Source organism: Passer montanus, unplaced genomic scaffold (assembly GCF_014805655.1).
Source record: "Passer montanus isolate IOZ18808 unplaced genomic scaffold, ASM1480565v1 scaffold29, whole genome shotgun sequence".
In the NCBI taxonomy this organism is placed as follows: Eukaryota; Metazoa; Chordata; class Aves; order Passeriformes; family Passeridae; genus Passer; species Passer montanus.
The window spans coordinates 1,380,053-1,390,186 of NW_024367596.1; the positions used below are offsets into that span (position 1 = coordinate 1,380,053).

The 10,134-nt window shown below is 47.7% G+C and overlaps 1 protein-coding gene across 2 annotated transcripts; it reads left to right on the top strand.

Annotated features, from left to right (window-relative positions):
* The first annotated feature begins 2,982 nt into the window (after positions 1 to 2,982).
* Positions 2,983 to 10,134, top strand: MLF1 (myeloid leukemia factor 1). 2 transcript variants are annotated; one of them, XM_039713419.1, is made up of 7 exons: positions 2,983 to 3,191; positions 6,072 to 6,116; positions 6,955 to 7,044; positions 7,345 to 7,473; positions 8,965 to 9,124; positions 9,381 to 9,513; positions 9,661 to 10,134. In XM_039713419.1, the coding sequence occupies exons 1-7, from the start codon at positions 3,045 to 3,047 to the stop codon at positions 9,761 to 9,763; spliced, it is 807 nt and encodes a 268-aa protein (XP_039569353.1). In that variant the 5' UTR covers positions 2,983 to 3,044; the 3' UTR covers positions 9,764 to 10,134. The 2 variants fall into 2 exon arrangements, with proteins under 2 accessions (XP_039569353.1, XP_039569352.1); XM_039713418.1 differs by lacking the exon at positions 6,072 to 6,116 and having other exon boundaries at positions 3,017 to 3,191.

Consider the following 10,134-nt stretch of genomic DNA (forward strand, 5'->3'; position numbering starts at 1 on the left):
GCTGTTATAACAGCTTGTGAGTTCTGTGCAGGAAACTTCCCTATGCAAATCCTCTGCATGAAATTAAAGTAATAATAGAAATTATGTCTTGTTTGAAATAACATTTGCTTATTTATTAATTTGTTGCTTGTTATTGTAGCCACGAGGCTTGCAGGAGGTGGAGGCAGGGAGTGTGTGTGAAAGATGAGCTGGAAACTGAGACTGGTTTTCTCAGCACTGTCCTGTCAGGCTGCTTTGCATACAGTGGAGGAAATGAGCTGATTACCTCAGATAAGATTAGCCTCCAGAACAGAGTCATAATGGGCTCCAGCTGCCCCAAAAGGACAGACTTGGTGCTGAACTGGAAATAGTGCCTGGGTTGGAGCCCCTGGGGGAGCAGCTGTCCCCGGGCAGCAGCAGTCACTCACAAAGGTGCTGGCTCCATCCCTGAAACCCTGCCCAGGTGCAGGAGCTGTGTGTGCCCTGCCAGCTGCACTCTGCGTTTCATTCTCTGTGCTTTGTTGTGCCAGGTGCTCTCTCCAGAGGGAATCTGCAGCTGCAGCCTTACGTAACTTCCTGAGTGGGGGAAAAAATAGAATATTTCCATCTAATATCTAATAAAAAGAAACACATCTACTACCAAGTACAGCTTACAAAAGAAATAAGTGGGATTTATTGTTCTAGGACTGATTTTTCATGCCCTGAAGTAAGCAGTAATGTTATACTTGCATGTTTCATGTCAGGTGAGGGTCAGGTTAATTATATCAGACAAAATTCTGTTACTGCAGAGTGCTGGAAGAATAAATGTATTAATTGTTTGTCTCCATCCAGAATTTAATTTTAAAAGTAATTTAGTGTTCAGCATGTGAAGGACAGATTTGGTGGGCAAAGCCCTGTGCACCCCTCAATTTCTCTTCATCACTTCTATGCTATAACAAAAATCACAGCCTTCTCATCAAAAGTATCTCCCACCCAAAAAAGGTCATATTTAAGTCAGTAATTGTTAAGTTGGAGTGTCCTACAGCTGCTGCCATCCCATAAAATCTGTGCTTGGAGCAAGGAGCTTCAAATCCTGCAGGTCCCCTGCAGAGACTGCCTTGCTCAGTACATCCCTGTTTGTCAGGGTGAGCTCCTCCTCTTGGAATTGTGGCTTGAGTTTCAGTCATTGGAACCACCAGGGTTTAATTCCTTGGAAACCTTGTCTTCCACATGGATTTTCTGTTCCCTTTCTGTTGATTTCACCCTACTCCAGATCATACCAAAATTGGGGTGTTTCCTTTGAGGCTTGACATGAATTCTTTTTATTAATGACTCCCTGAAGTTGGGAATTGGGGCCTTCCCTCCTGTTCCTGAGCCTGCCATTGCTCAGTTTGTGTCTGATTTCCCTGTCCCTGGTTCCAAGGAGCTCTTTGTGTTGATACCCAAACCTCTCTGGGGTTTGGGATCTGCTGGAGCTGTGCACATCCCGAGTGGTGCTGTGTGGTTCCCTGCCCTTGGCTCATGCCAGCGCTTTTTCCATCTGTTCTTCATCCTGGCTTGGGTGAGCTCCTTATCAGCCAGGGCTGGAGCCAAGGAGCAGAGCAGGGGCTCCCCCATGGCATCACTAAAACACTTCCAAAGTCTCTTCTGGGCTGAGTTTAAGTCTGGGTACAGCATAAAGGGATATTTTTGTGTTAAAAAAAATCTTATTTCAAAATGAATCCAACCTAACGTTTGTCTTTTTCACTTGAAAGGGGAGAAAATAAACATTAAGTGTGACTTTGGCACAAGACCAAAGCAGCCACGTGATGTGGGAGCTGCTTTTTGTGGGGCTGGAGATAAGGGGTGAGGAGCAGCAAAGCTGGGCAGGAGATAACTGGGCAGGGAAAAGTCAGGAGCAGCCTGGAGCCTTTCCTCCTGAGATGTCCCAGGAAAGGCTCTGCTGTCCTGGAGGGTGTGGGGAGTGCCAGCAATTGAGGGAAGCAGCATGAGGTGCATTAAACCCAAATAAACGTACCTGGGAAGTGACTGTGCACGGTAGTGAAGTGTTTGCAGTGGGATAGCAAAGGGGAGATGGGATGGAAGGAGGAAAGGGAGCAGGGTCATGCGTGTGGGACGTGTTCATGCGTGTGGGACGTGTTCATTTGCAGCCTGGCCCTCAGGCAGCAGCACTGCTCATACCCTGCACTCCTGAAAAATTCCTGCTTTGCTCCTCTTTTGGCCTTAATTAGGAATATCAGTGCTTGTCCAGTTCAGAGAATTAGGGAAGTTGAGCAAGGTTTTCCTTGCAAGCCAAGCTTTGGGAATGCCAGTGGAGTTCTGTAGGTTTTTGGCAGAGGAGAGGGAAAATAAGAGGAAAACAAAAAGCCAGTGAGAATCTCCTTCCTAAGCACAGGGGAGGGATGTGGGAATGGGATTTGTGGAGAGGGAAGGCACAGGTGCTGCAGTGGGTGACTACAGGAGGTGGAACTGGCCTGAATTTAGAGGATAATGGGTATTTTTAAGCATGTGGGACAAAAGGAAAAGGGAGAAGGAAAATTAGGATGGGGACTGCCAGCAGGAGAAATTTGAGGGATGAGGGGGGGATCCAGTGGGACATGAGGAGTTCAGTGAACCGGACTGTGCTAAGCTTTGGAAGATGAAGGGGGAAAATGTAAAATAAATTATTTTAATGTCAGGTGTTGGAGGTGGATATAGTGATAAATAAAATATGGGCCAGTTTATGGTTCTGGCAGGTATTGAACACAGGCTGGAGTGAAAGGTGCAGCCAAGGATGGATATCTCTAAAGATGAAGAAAGAGGAAAAGGAATAGGGACAGCCAGGAGTGCAGGAGAGCAGTGAGGGCAGCTGAGAGAAAACAGATCTCAAACACCCAACCTGAGAGATGGGAGTGGAAGAGGAAACCAGAGTTTATTTGGAATGGGAGATCGCCCAGTTGGGTCCTATTAAAGTAAAAAAATTGGATAAAAACCCCTCTGGAATATTAAAAATCCGAGTTTGAAGTGTCCTGGAGCCATTGTCCATCGGCTGGAATAACGCAGTGCCTCTGGCGTGCAGGGATCCCTTTGCTGCCCACCATGAGCACATGAGGCAGCTGCTGAGGAACTTCCCCGACCCTTTCGGCCGGGATCCGTTCCTGAGCCTCCCGGAGGGAGGGGAGAGACCGGCGGAGAGGAGAGCGGGCGGCAGAGCCCAGCAGGACTCGCAGGTGGCCACGAGGGGCACCCGCAGGGTAAGTGTCCCTGGGGAAGGGGCAGCTCCTGGGGAAGGGGGCAGCTCCCTGGGGAAGGGGGCAGCTCCTGGGGAAGGGGGGCAGCTCCTGGGGAAGGGGGCAGCTCCTGGGGAACGGGGGCAGCTCCTGGGGAAGGGGGCAGCTCCTGGGGAAGGGGCAGCTCCTGGGAAAGGGGCAGCCCCTGGGCAAGGGGGCAGTCCCCGGGAAAGGGGCAGCTCCTGGGAATGGGGGCAGCTCCCTGGGAACGGGGGCAGCTCCTGGGGAATGGGGCAGCTCCCTGGGGAAAGGGGCAGCTCCTGGGGAAGGGGGCAGTCCCTGGGAATGGGGGCAGCTCCCTGGGAACGGGGGCAGCTCCTGGGGAATGGGGCAGCTCCCTGGGGAAAGGGGCAGCTCCTGGGGAAGGGGGCAGTCCCTGGGAATGGGGGCAGCTCCCTGGGAACGGGGGCAGCCCCTGGGAAAGGGGCAGCTCCTGGGGAACGGCTGCCTCTGCTCCTGGAGCCTCCTCAGCTGCTCATCGCCTGGGAACGGGAAGGGTTCCTCGGCTGCTTCCCTCACAGCACATCCCTTATCTCTGCTGAACATCTGTCTGCGTTGTACTGATCACTGGACAGACATGTAGTGAACAAACTGATCACTTATCCACTCATTTAATGAAAAAACTGATCACTTATCTGGTTGTACTGATCACTGAACAGGCATTTAATGAACAAACTGATCACTTATCCAGTGCTTGCTTTCATAAATATAATACACTAAATGTTTCTGTTAGAGAAAAGCACTTTTCTGTTAGAGAAAAGTGTCCCATATCCTCTGCACATGTATTTCCTTTTCATGTTTAACTTGACTTTAAAAGGTGCCTGGATGTGGCTGCACTATCCCTGGACGTGTTCAAGGCCAGGTTCTTTCCAGGTCCCTTCCAACCCAACCCATTCCATAATTCCATGATATATTTGTGCATTTCAGTCCCTTGTGTGCAGCTGTTTCAGTTTGATTTCCACAAACCTGGGTTTCACCACCTCAGGAATATCCGTCCATGGATTTTAAACCCTGTTTCAGCTTTGCAGCTGGGAATAAACACTTCATGCTCTGAATTTGGGCTGATTGTTAATATTCTCTCAGGTACAAACCTGTAAGAATTAAAGCTCAGGGAAATTGGTGTGGAATTCAGTATTTCTGTGTGTTGCCAAGTGAAACTGATGGTCTGTGTTTAATTGAAGTGTTTTTGCAGCTCAGGGCATGCAGGACCATCATATCTAACCCTTATCTAGAGCTGTATTTATAGAGGATGAACGTTGGGAGCTGGTTCCTGTCCCTGCAGATACTCAGCAGCTGCCTCCCTGCTCCTTTCGTGCTTCCCAGGGGATTTCAGAGGCCGTTGGAGAAAAGGCAGGTGACAGGGGCTGGTGGCCAGGCCAGAGCTGGCACACAGCCTGTCACCTGCAGCTCCAGAGGGCAGCTGGCACATTCCTGCCCTGCTCATCCAGTTCCTGGCAAATATAGAAACTGCCTCTAAACAGGGCATCAGCTTCCCTCTGCTGATCCTTAGGCCTTGGCTCAGTGGTGCCTAAAGCAGATCAGAGCTTTTCCTTCAGAGAAAGAACCTGTCAAAGCTCAGGGGTTGTGTCCCTGTTCTGCAGTGAGGGACAGAGGTGAGGCCCAAAGCCTTTATCTGTGGCTGCAGCAAAGTTAAGGTACAGGAGCTCTTGTTAAAAGAACTGCACAGCAGCCAAACCCTTCCCAGGCTGTTCTGATGTTCCTCCTGCTCACTGAAGAGCTGTCAGGTGTCACACCAGACTCAGCACTGGTTGCTTGTCATCTCAAACTGCTGCTCCACCAAGGACTGAAACCCTTAAAATGACATTTTTATGTCGGAAGAGGTGGAGCTTTGCTGCCATGTCAAAATACACCGCATTCAAATTACTGACACTGATTAGTAGTGGTGTAATTCTGTGTTTAATTAAATTGCAGCAGGCCTAAAACTGCTTTAAAAGGAACCAAAGTAGTTGGGACAACTTGAGGAGTGCCACTGTAGGATTCAAATTTAAAACTCCTTTTCCTTTCTCCAGCAGGTTTGTAGTTCAGTTTTTAGGGAAGGAGGAGTGAGCTACAACATATTAAGAGGTGCTGTTAATTGGGTTTTGGCCTATCCAGTAATCTTCCTGTATACCAAGCAAATGTTTAACAGCTTTTAGTGGCTTTTTAGTGTTACAAAACAGAGTTTATAAGCTTTGTATGCCTAATAACTCTTACTGGTGAGGACTTCATATTGAGAGAAAAAAAACTTATTATTTACAGTAGCTCTGCCTAATCTGTCCTGCCAGAAAACTGAAGAGTTCCTAAAGCCATTCCAGAACTGGAGAATTCCTTCTTTTTCCTTTAAAGTTCCTGCCAGGGGTTGGGTCCTTCTGGCACCCCGTGTTATCTGACTCTCCAGTCTGGCTTTCCTGGAAACAGCCCTGTGCTTCCCAGGATCTCACTGCCCTGCCAGGCAGGAATCCTCAATATTCATGGGATAATTGGTTGATTTGTTGATTTTAATCAGTTTTCAGTGCTGCCTGACTGGAATGGAGCACTGCAGGGTGGGGCCTGAAGTGTGAAATCAGCACAAAGGTTCTTGTGGGGTTCAGATGTTTGCCAACCTCTAAGTGCTTTTCACACACTCTTATCAATATTTATTAGATGTGGTGGCACTTATCATTTTCTCATGTCATCAGTATAAATATATTATTTCCACATACCCAGGGATTAATTCATTAATTACCAAGGCCCTCCTGAGTGATTTTGATTAGATGGGAAATGTTTCATGTAATCTGCTTCATAGAAAAGTAATTTCTGCTGTTCCTGATAATAATTCCAGATGTTGCTCCTGTTTTTTTCCAGGCCACCAGCTTCTCCCTCATGCCCTTTGCAGGTTTTGGGAGAGGGGTTAGTATCCCTGGAGTGGCTCCTGTGTAAGCTGTGTGTAACCAAAGCATGGCAGAAGCTGAGCTCTGTGCTTGCATCCTGCTTTTGGTGCTGTTTGCAGTTTGGGAATAAGAAAATCCAGGGAAAAATCCTTCCTGGGGCAGTAACCTCTGGATGTGGATGGGATAATCCCTGGGGAAGCTGCAGACTTTGAGTGCAGCTGGAGAATGCTTTTGTGGGGGTGGCACAAACCCACTGCTCCCAGCAGGGCAGAACTCCCCTGGAGATGGGCTGGGAGTGGTTTCCAGCTCTGCTTTGGGGGTCTGGAATATCCTCTTCAATATCCACCATCTATCCATAGCTTTTGCCCTGAGGATTCCAATTTCTTGTACTCAAAAAATAACTTGAAGATTTTCTGTCCTTTAATTTTACTTCATTTGAGCTCAAATGCAGCTTTAATTTTGCAACACTGAAATACATAACTCTGTGTTGGTCTGGAAATGAATTTATTGAAATTTAAACCCTGAAGGGTCATACAGGACTTTCAGAGCAGAAGCTGGTGAGGTTCTTTCACATTTGTGAAAGAATTGGATATTTGAATATCCAAGGAACAGTTTTGTTAAATAAACTCATTTTGTGGCCAGTTTGACAGCTGAATGACAATCTTCCACTTTCATCTTCCCAATATTTCCATCTTAATTCAGCTCCCTCGAGTTCCTTTTGAAAAGATGCATTTTGGCTTGTCTGTGTGTGAAGTGCAGTCTGAAAAGCTTCTTGAGTTAAAAATGCATGTGAAATCCAGCTTCAGGTTTGGGAGAGATGAGACTGTTTGAGCTGAAGTCTTGTTTCCCTTTTTTAGTGGGATGCACAGTTTGTGGATCCATTTTCTGCAATGGACAGGATGATGTCAGACATGAGAAACAGCATGCTGGAAATGCACAGGAAATTTGTGAGTTCTTTTAAAAATCATTCTGAAATGTATTGCACTGGAGAGTGCCAGTTATTTCAAATATTCCTCAGAAAATAATGCCAAGAAAAATGGAACTAATCTCAATTAGACAGTAAGAATTAAAGGGGGTTTTGCCCAGATTATATTGTGTTTATAATTTTTCTTTGAAGATAAAACTGAAGTTTTATGTGGTGCCAGGAGGGTTAATTTTGTGAAGGGATATTTTCCATAAAAAATAATAAGGAATAACTGTTACCCACAAGTTTTAAGTTCCAGTAATGAGCGTGCCTTGCTTTGTAGGATGATCTGTCCATCCAGCCTGAGGGACACAGCTTCAGCTCCTCCTCCATGATGACCTATTCCAAAGTGGGGGATGAACCTCCCAAAGTTTTCCAAGCCACAGCCCAGACCCGCACGGCTCCAGGAGGGGTGAGTGATGCTGGGATCCAGCACTGCCCAGGACTCAGGTGCAGGCACACCAAAGCAGTCTCTGCAGCTGCTTTTCCTGCAGTTACTCCTGGAATTTACAGAATCCTGGCATCCCTGCCCTTGGATTGAGTCCAGTCTGTGCCCAGTCCCCACCTTGTCACTGTGTGCCACATCCAGGCATTCCTTGGACACCTCCAGGGATGGGCACCCCAAACCTCCCTGGGCAGCCCCTGCCAATGTTTATTCACCCTTTCCATGAGGAAATTCCTGCTGATTCCACCCTGAGCCTCCCGTGGCTCAGCCTGAGGCCATTCCCTCTCCTCCTGTCCCTGTTCCTGGGAGCAAAGCACGACCCCCCCAACTGCACAAATAAAATGCAGGGATTGAGGAAAACACAGGGCTCTCAAAGCCTGCTCTGTATTCAAGGTCTGATTCCCTCCCTGTAATTCTGTGCTTTAAGTACACCCCACAATAAATTACAGACCCATCCAAGGCTGGGAAAACCAAGCACAGAGCAGCAATTTTCCAATGCCCTTCTCCTTGCTGTAACGAATCCTTTTCCTTGTCCACTTAAACTCCAGGAGAGACATTGATTTATGTAACCCTGCCTTCAAAGCACCCCATGGCCCAGACACTTACATAACCCTGAGCTGCAGCTCCCTTGCAGCTGTTGTGTCTAATCCTGCTGGGAACTGGGAGTGGGAATGTGAACCTGGCCTGGGCCATGAAAGCCTAGACAGGATCCCTAAAGGCCGTGGGCAGGATTGGCTGGGAATGTGTCCCAGCTCCAGCACACCCGTTATCACAAGGCTGCTAATTATAGCCCAGGACACTGATAAGGGCCAGCCTGCCTTCCCAGCCAGCCAACACCACAGCCCAGTAACTGGTTGTTCCTCACGCTGGGAATTTGGCATCCAGTGTTGCTCTTTCTGTTGCCAAGGAGAATGTTGGAAACTTGCCTCTGTAGCATTTTTAAACTGAGGGGTTTTGCCCCCGTAATTAATACCCAGTTAAAAAACTTGAGGTGTTGTTACATCTTCCTCTCTGGTGGCCGAAGGAAAATAGGCTTGATTTGGGTTTTGTTGGTGTGTTTGCAGCCAGCACAGGAAATGAGAGAATTGGAAAAGCCTGGAAAACCTGACTTCTGTAAAGGAAAGATATAAAACTGTTGGGGGAGGATTTAACGTTTTGCATGAGCCTGGAGTGCCAGGACAAGTGGGAATGACTTCCCACTGCAGAGAGCAGGGTTGGATGAGATATTGGAAGGGAATTCTTCCAGGGAAGCTGTGGCTGCCCCTGGATCCCTGGCAGTGCCCAAGGCCAGGTTGGACATCGGGGTTTGGAGCACCTGGGACAGGGGGAGGTGTCCCTGCCATGGCAGGGGTGGCACTGGATGGGCTTTAAATCTTCCAGCACAAACCATCCTGGGATTCTGTAAACTCTGTCTCATTTTTAGTTGGAAGGACACTCAGTTCCCTTTTTGAAAAACAGGTTAAAGAAACAAGAAAAGCACTGAAGGATTCTGAAAGTGGCGTGGAGAAAATAGCTGTTGGTCACCACCTCCAGGATCGGGCTCATGTCATCAGAAAATCCAGGAACTCCAGGACTGGGGATGAGGAGATGAACCAAGAATTCATCAACATGGATGAATGTAGGTCTTTTTAGGCAGCTAATGGGCTTTACACTGTTTCACACTCTGATTTGGAAGTTCCAGCTTGAGATATCTTAAAAGGCACTTTTTGACTGAAAGTCTCCAAATCCAAATTCTCTTTTATAGATCCCAAGTGCAGGCCATGTGCAGAATTGTGGACTATGAAGTTTAAAATCACTACCCAAACCCCCTAATTCTCATTAAATGTTTTTTCCTCTCTTTACTAACATCTCAAATAAACGTATCTGTTTTCCAGCTGAGGCTGGCACCTTCGATGAGGAGTGGCAGAAGGAGGTGATGAAGTTCAGGCCTTGCCGAAGCAGAGAAGCTGTGGAGGCTTCAAGACCCAGAAGTGTCCGTTACAGCCCCAGGCAAGGTGCATCAAGAAGGTAAGAACACCTCCCTGCTGTTCTGCAGGATAAGGACATTCCAGCAGCAGAAGGAAAATGCAGTTTGGAGCAATGCTCCGAGGGGAACTGCAGCTTTTATTCCTCCTGTTTTCGTGGAGGTTGTGACCATTGTTGTTGTCTTTGCAGAGAGAAGCCGCTTGGAGCTCCAGGATCCAGAATGCCCAGGGATTCCTTGGAGGCTCTCAGTGTGAAAGGAACCCCTGTCCCCCTGAAGGGCTCCAGGAAGTAACTCCCCATTCCCCGGGGATGGAGGTTCCCTGGAGCAGATGATGGTGCTCAGTGCTCGAGTCCATAAAATACACCTGGATTTGTGACCAATCTGCTCTGTGTTTTGTGCCTTTGCTCCTCCTGCTCCTCCATGAATTCCAACCCAACAACTTTCTGCCTAAAAGCACTTTATGGAACATCTCCAAGCCTGGTAAAACCAGCTTGGATTTGCAGAGCTGTTGTGCTCCAGCTGCACCAATCTCAGGCTTTACTAAGCCTGGTACTGCAGCAGCTCCTCCTTGCCACTCTGACTTGTACAGAAAGCAAATTTCCTTGATTTTGGGTTGCTGAAATAATTACTGATTTTCTAGGTTAATTAATAGAACTTGAATA

Bases quoted from the DNA above. Each gene is read 5' to 3' on its own strand.
- MLF1 (XM_039713419.1), top strand. From the start codon at position 3,045: ATGAGGCAGCTGCTGAGGAACTTCCCCGACCCTTTCGGCCGGGATCCG. The intron at 7,045-7,344 runs GTGAGTTCTTTT...CTTGCTTTGTAG, and splicing joins TGGAAATGCACAGGAAATTT to GATGATCTGTCCATCCAGCC. The intron at 7,474-8,964 runs GTGAGTGATGCT...TTTGAAAAACAG, and splicing joins CCCGCACGGCTCCAGGAGGG to GTTAAAGAAACAAGAAAAGC.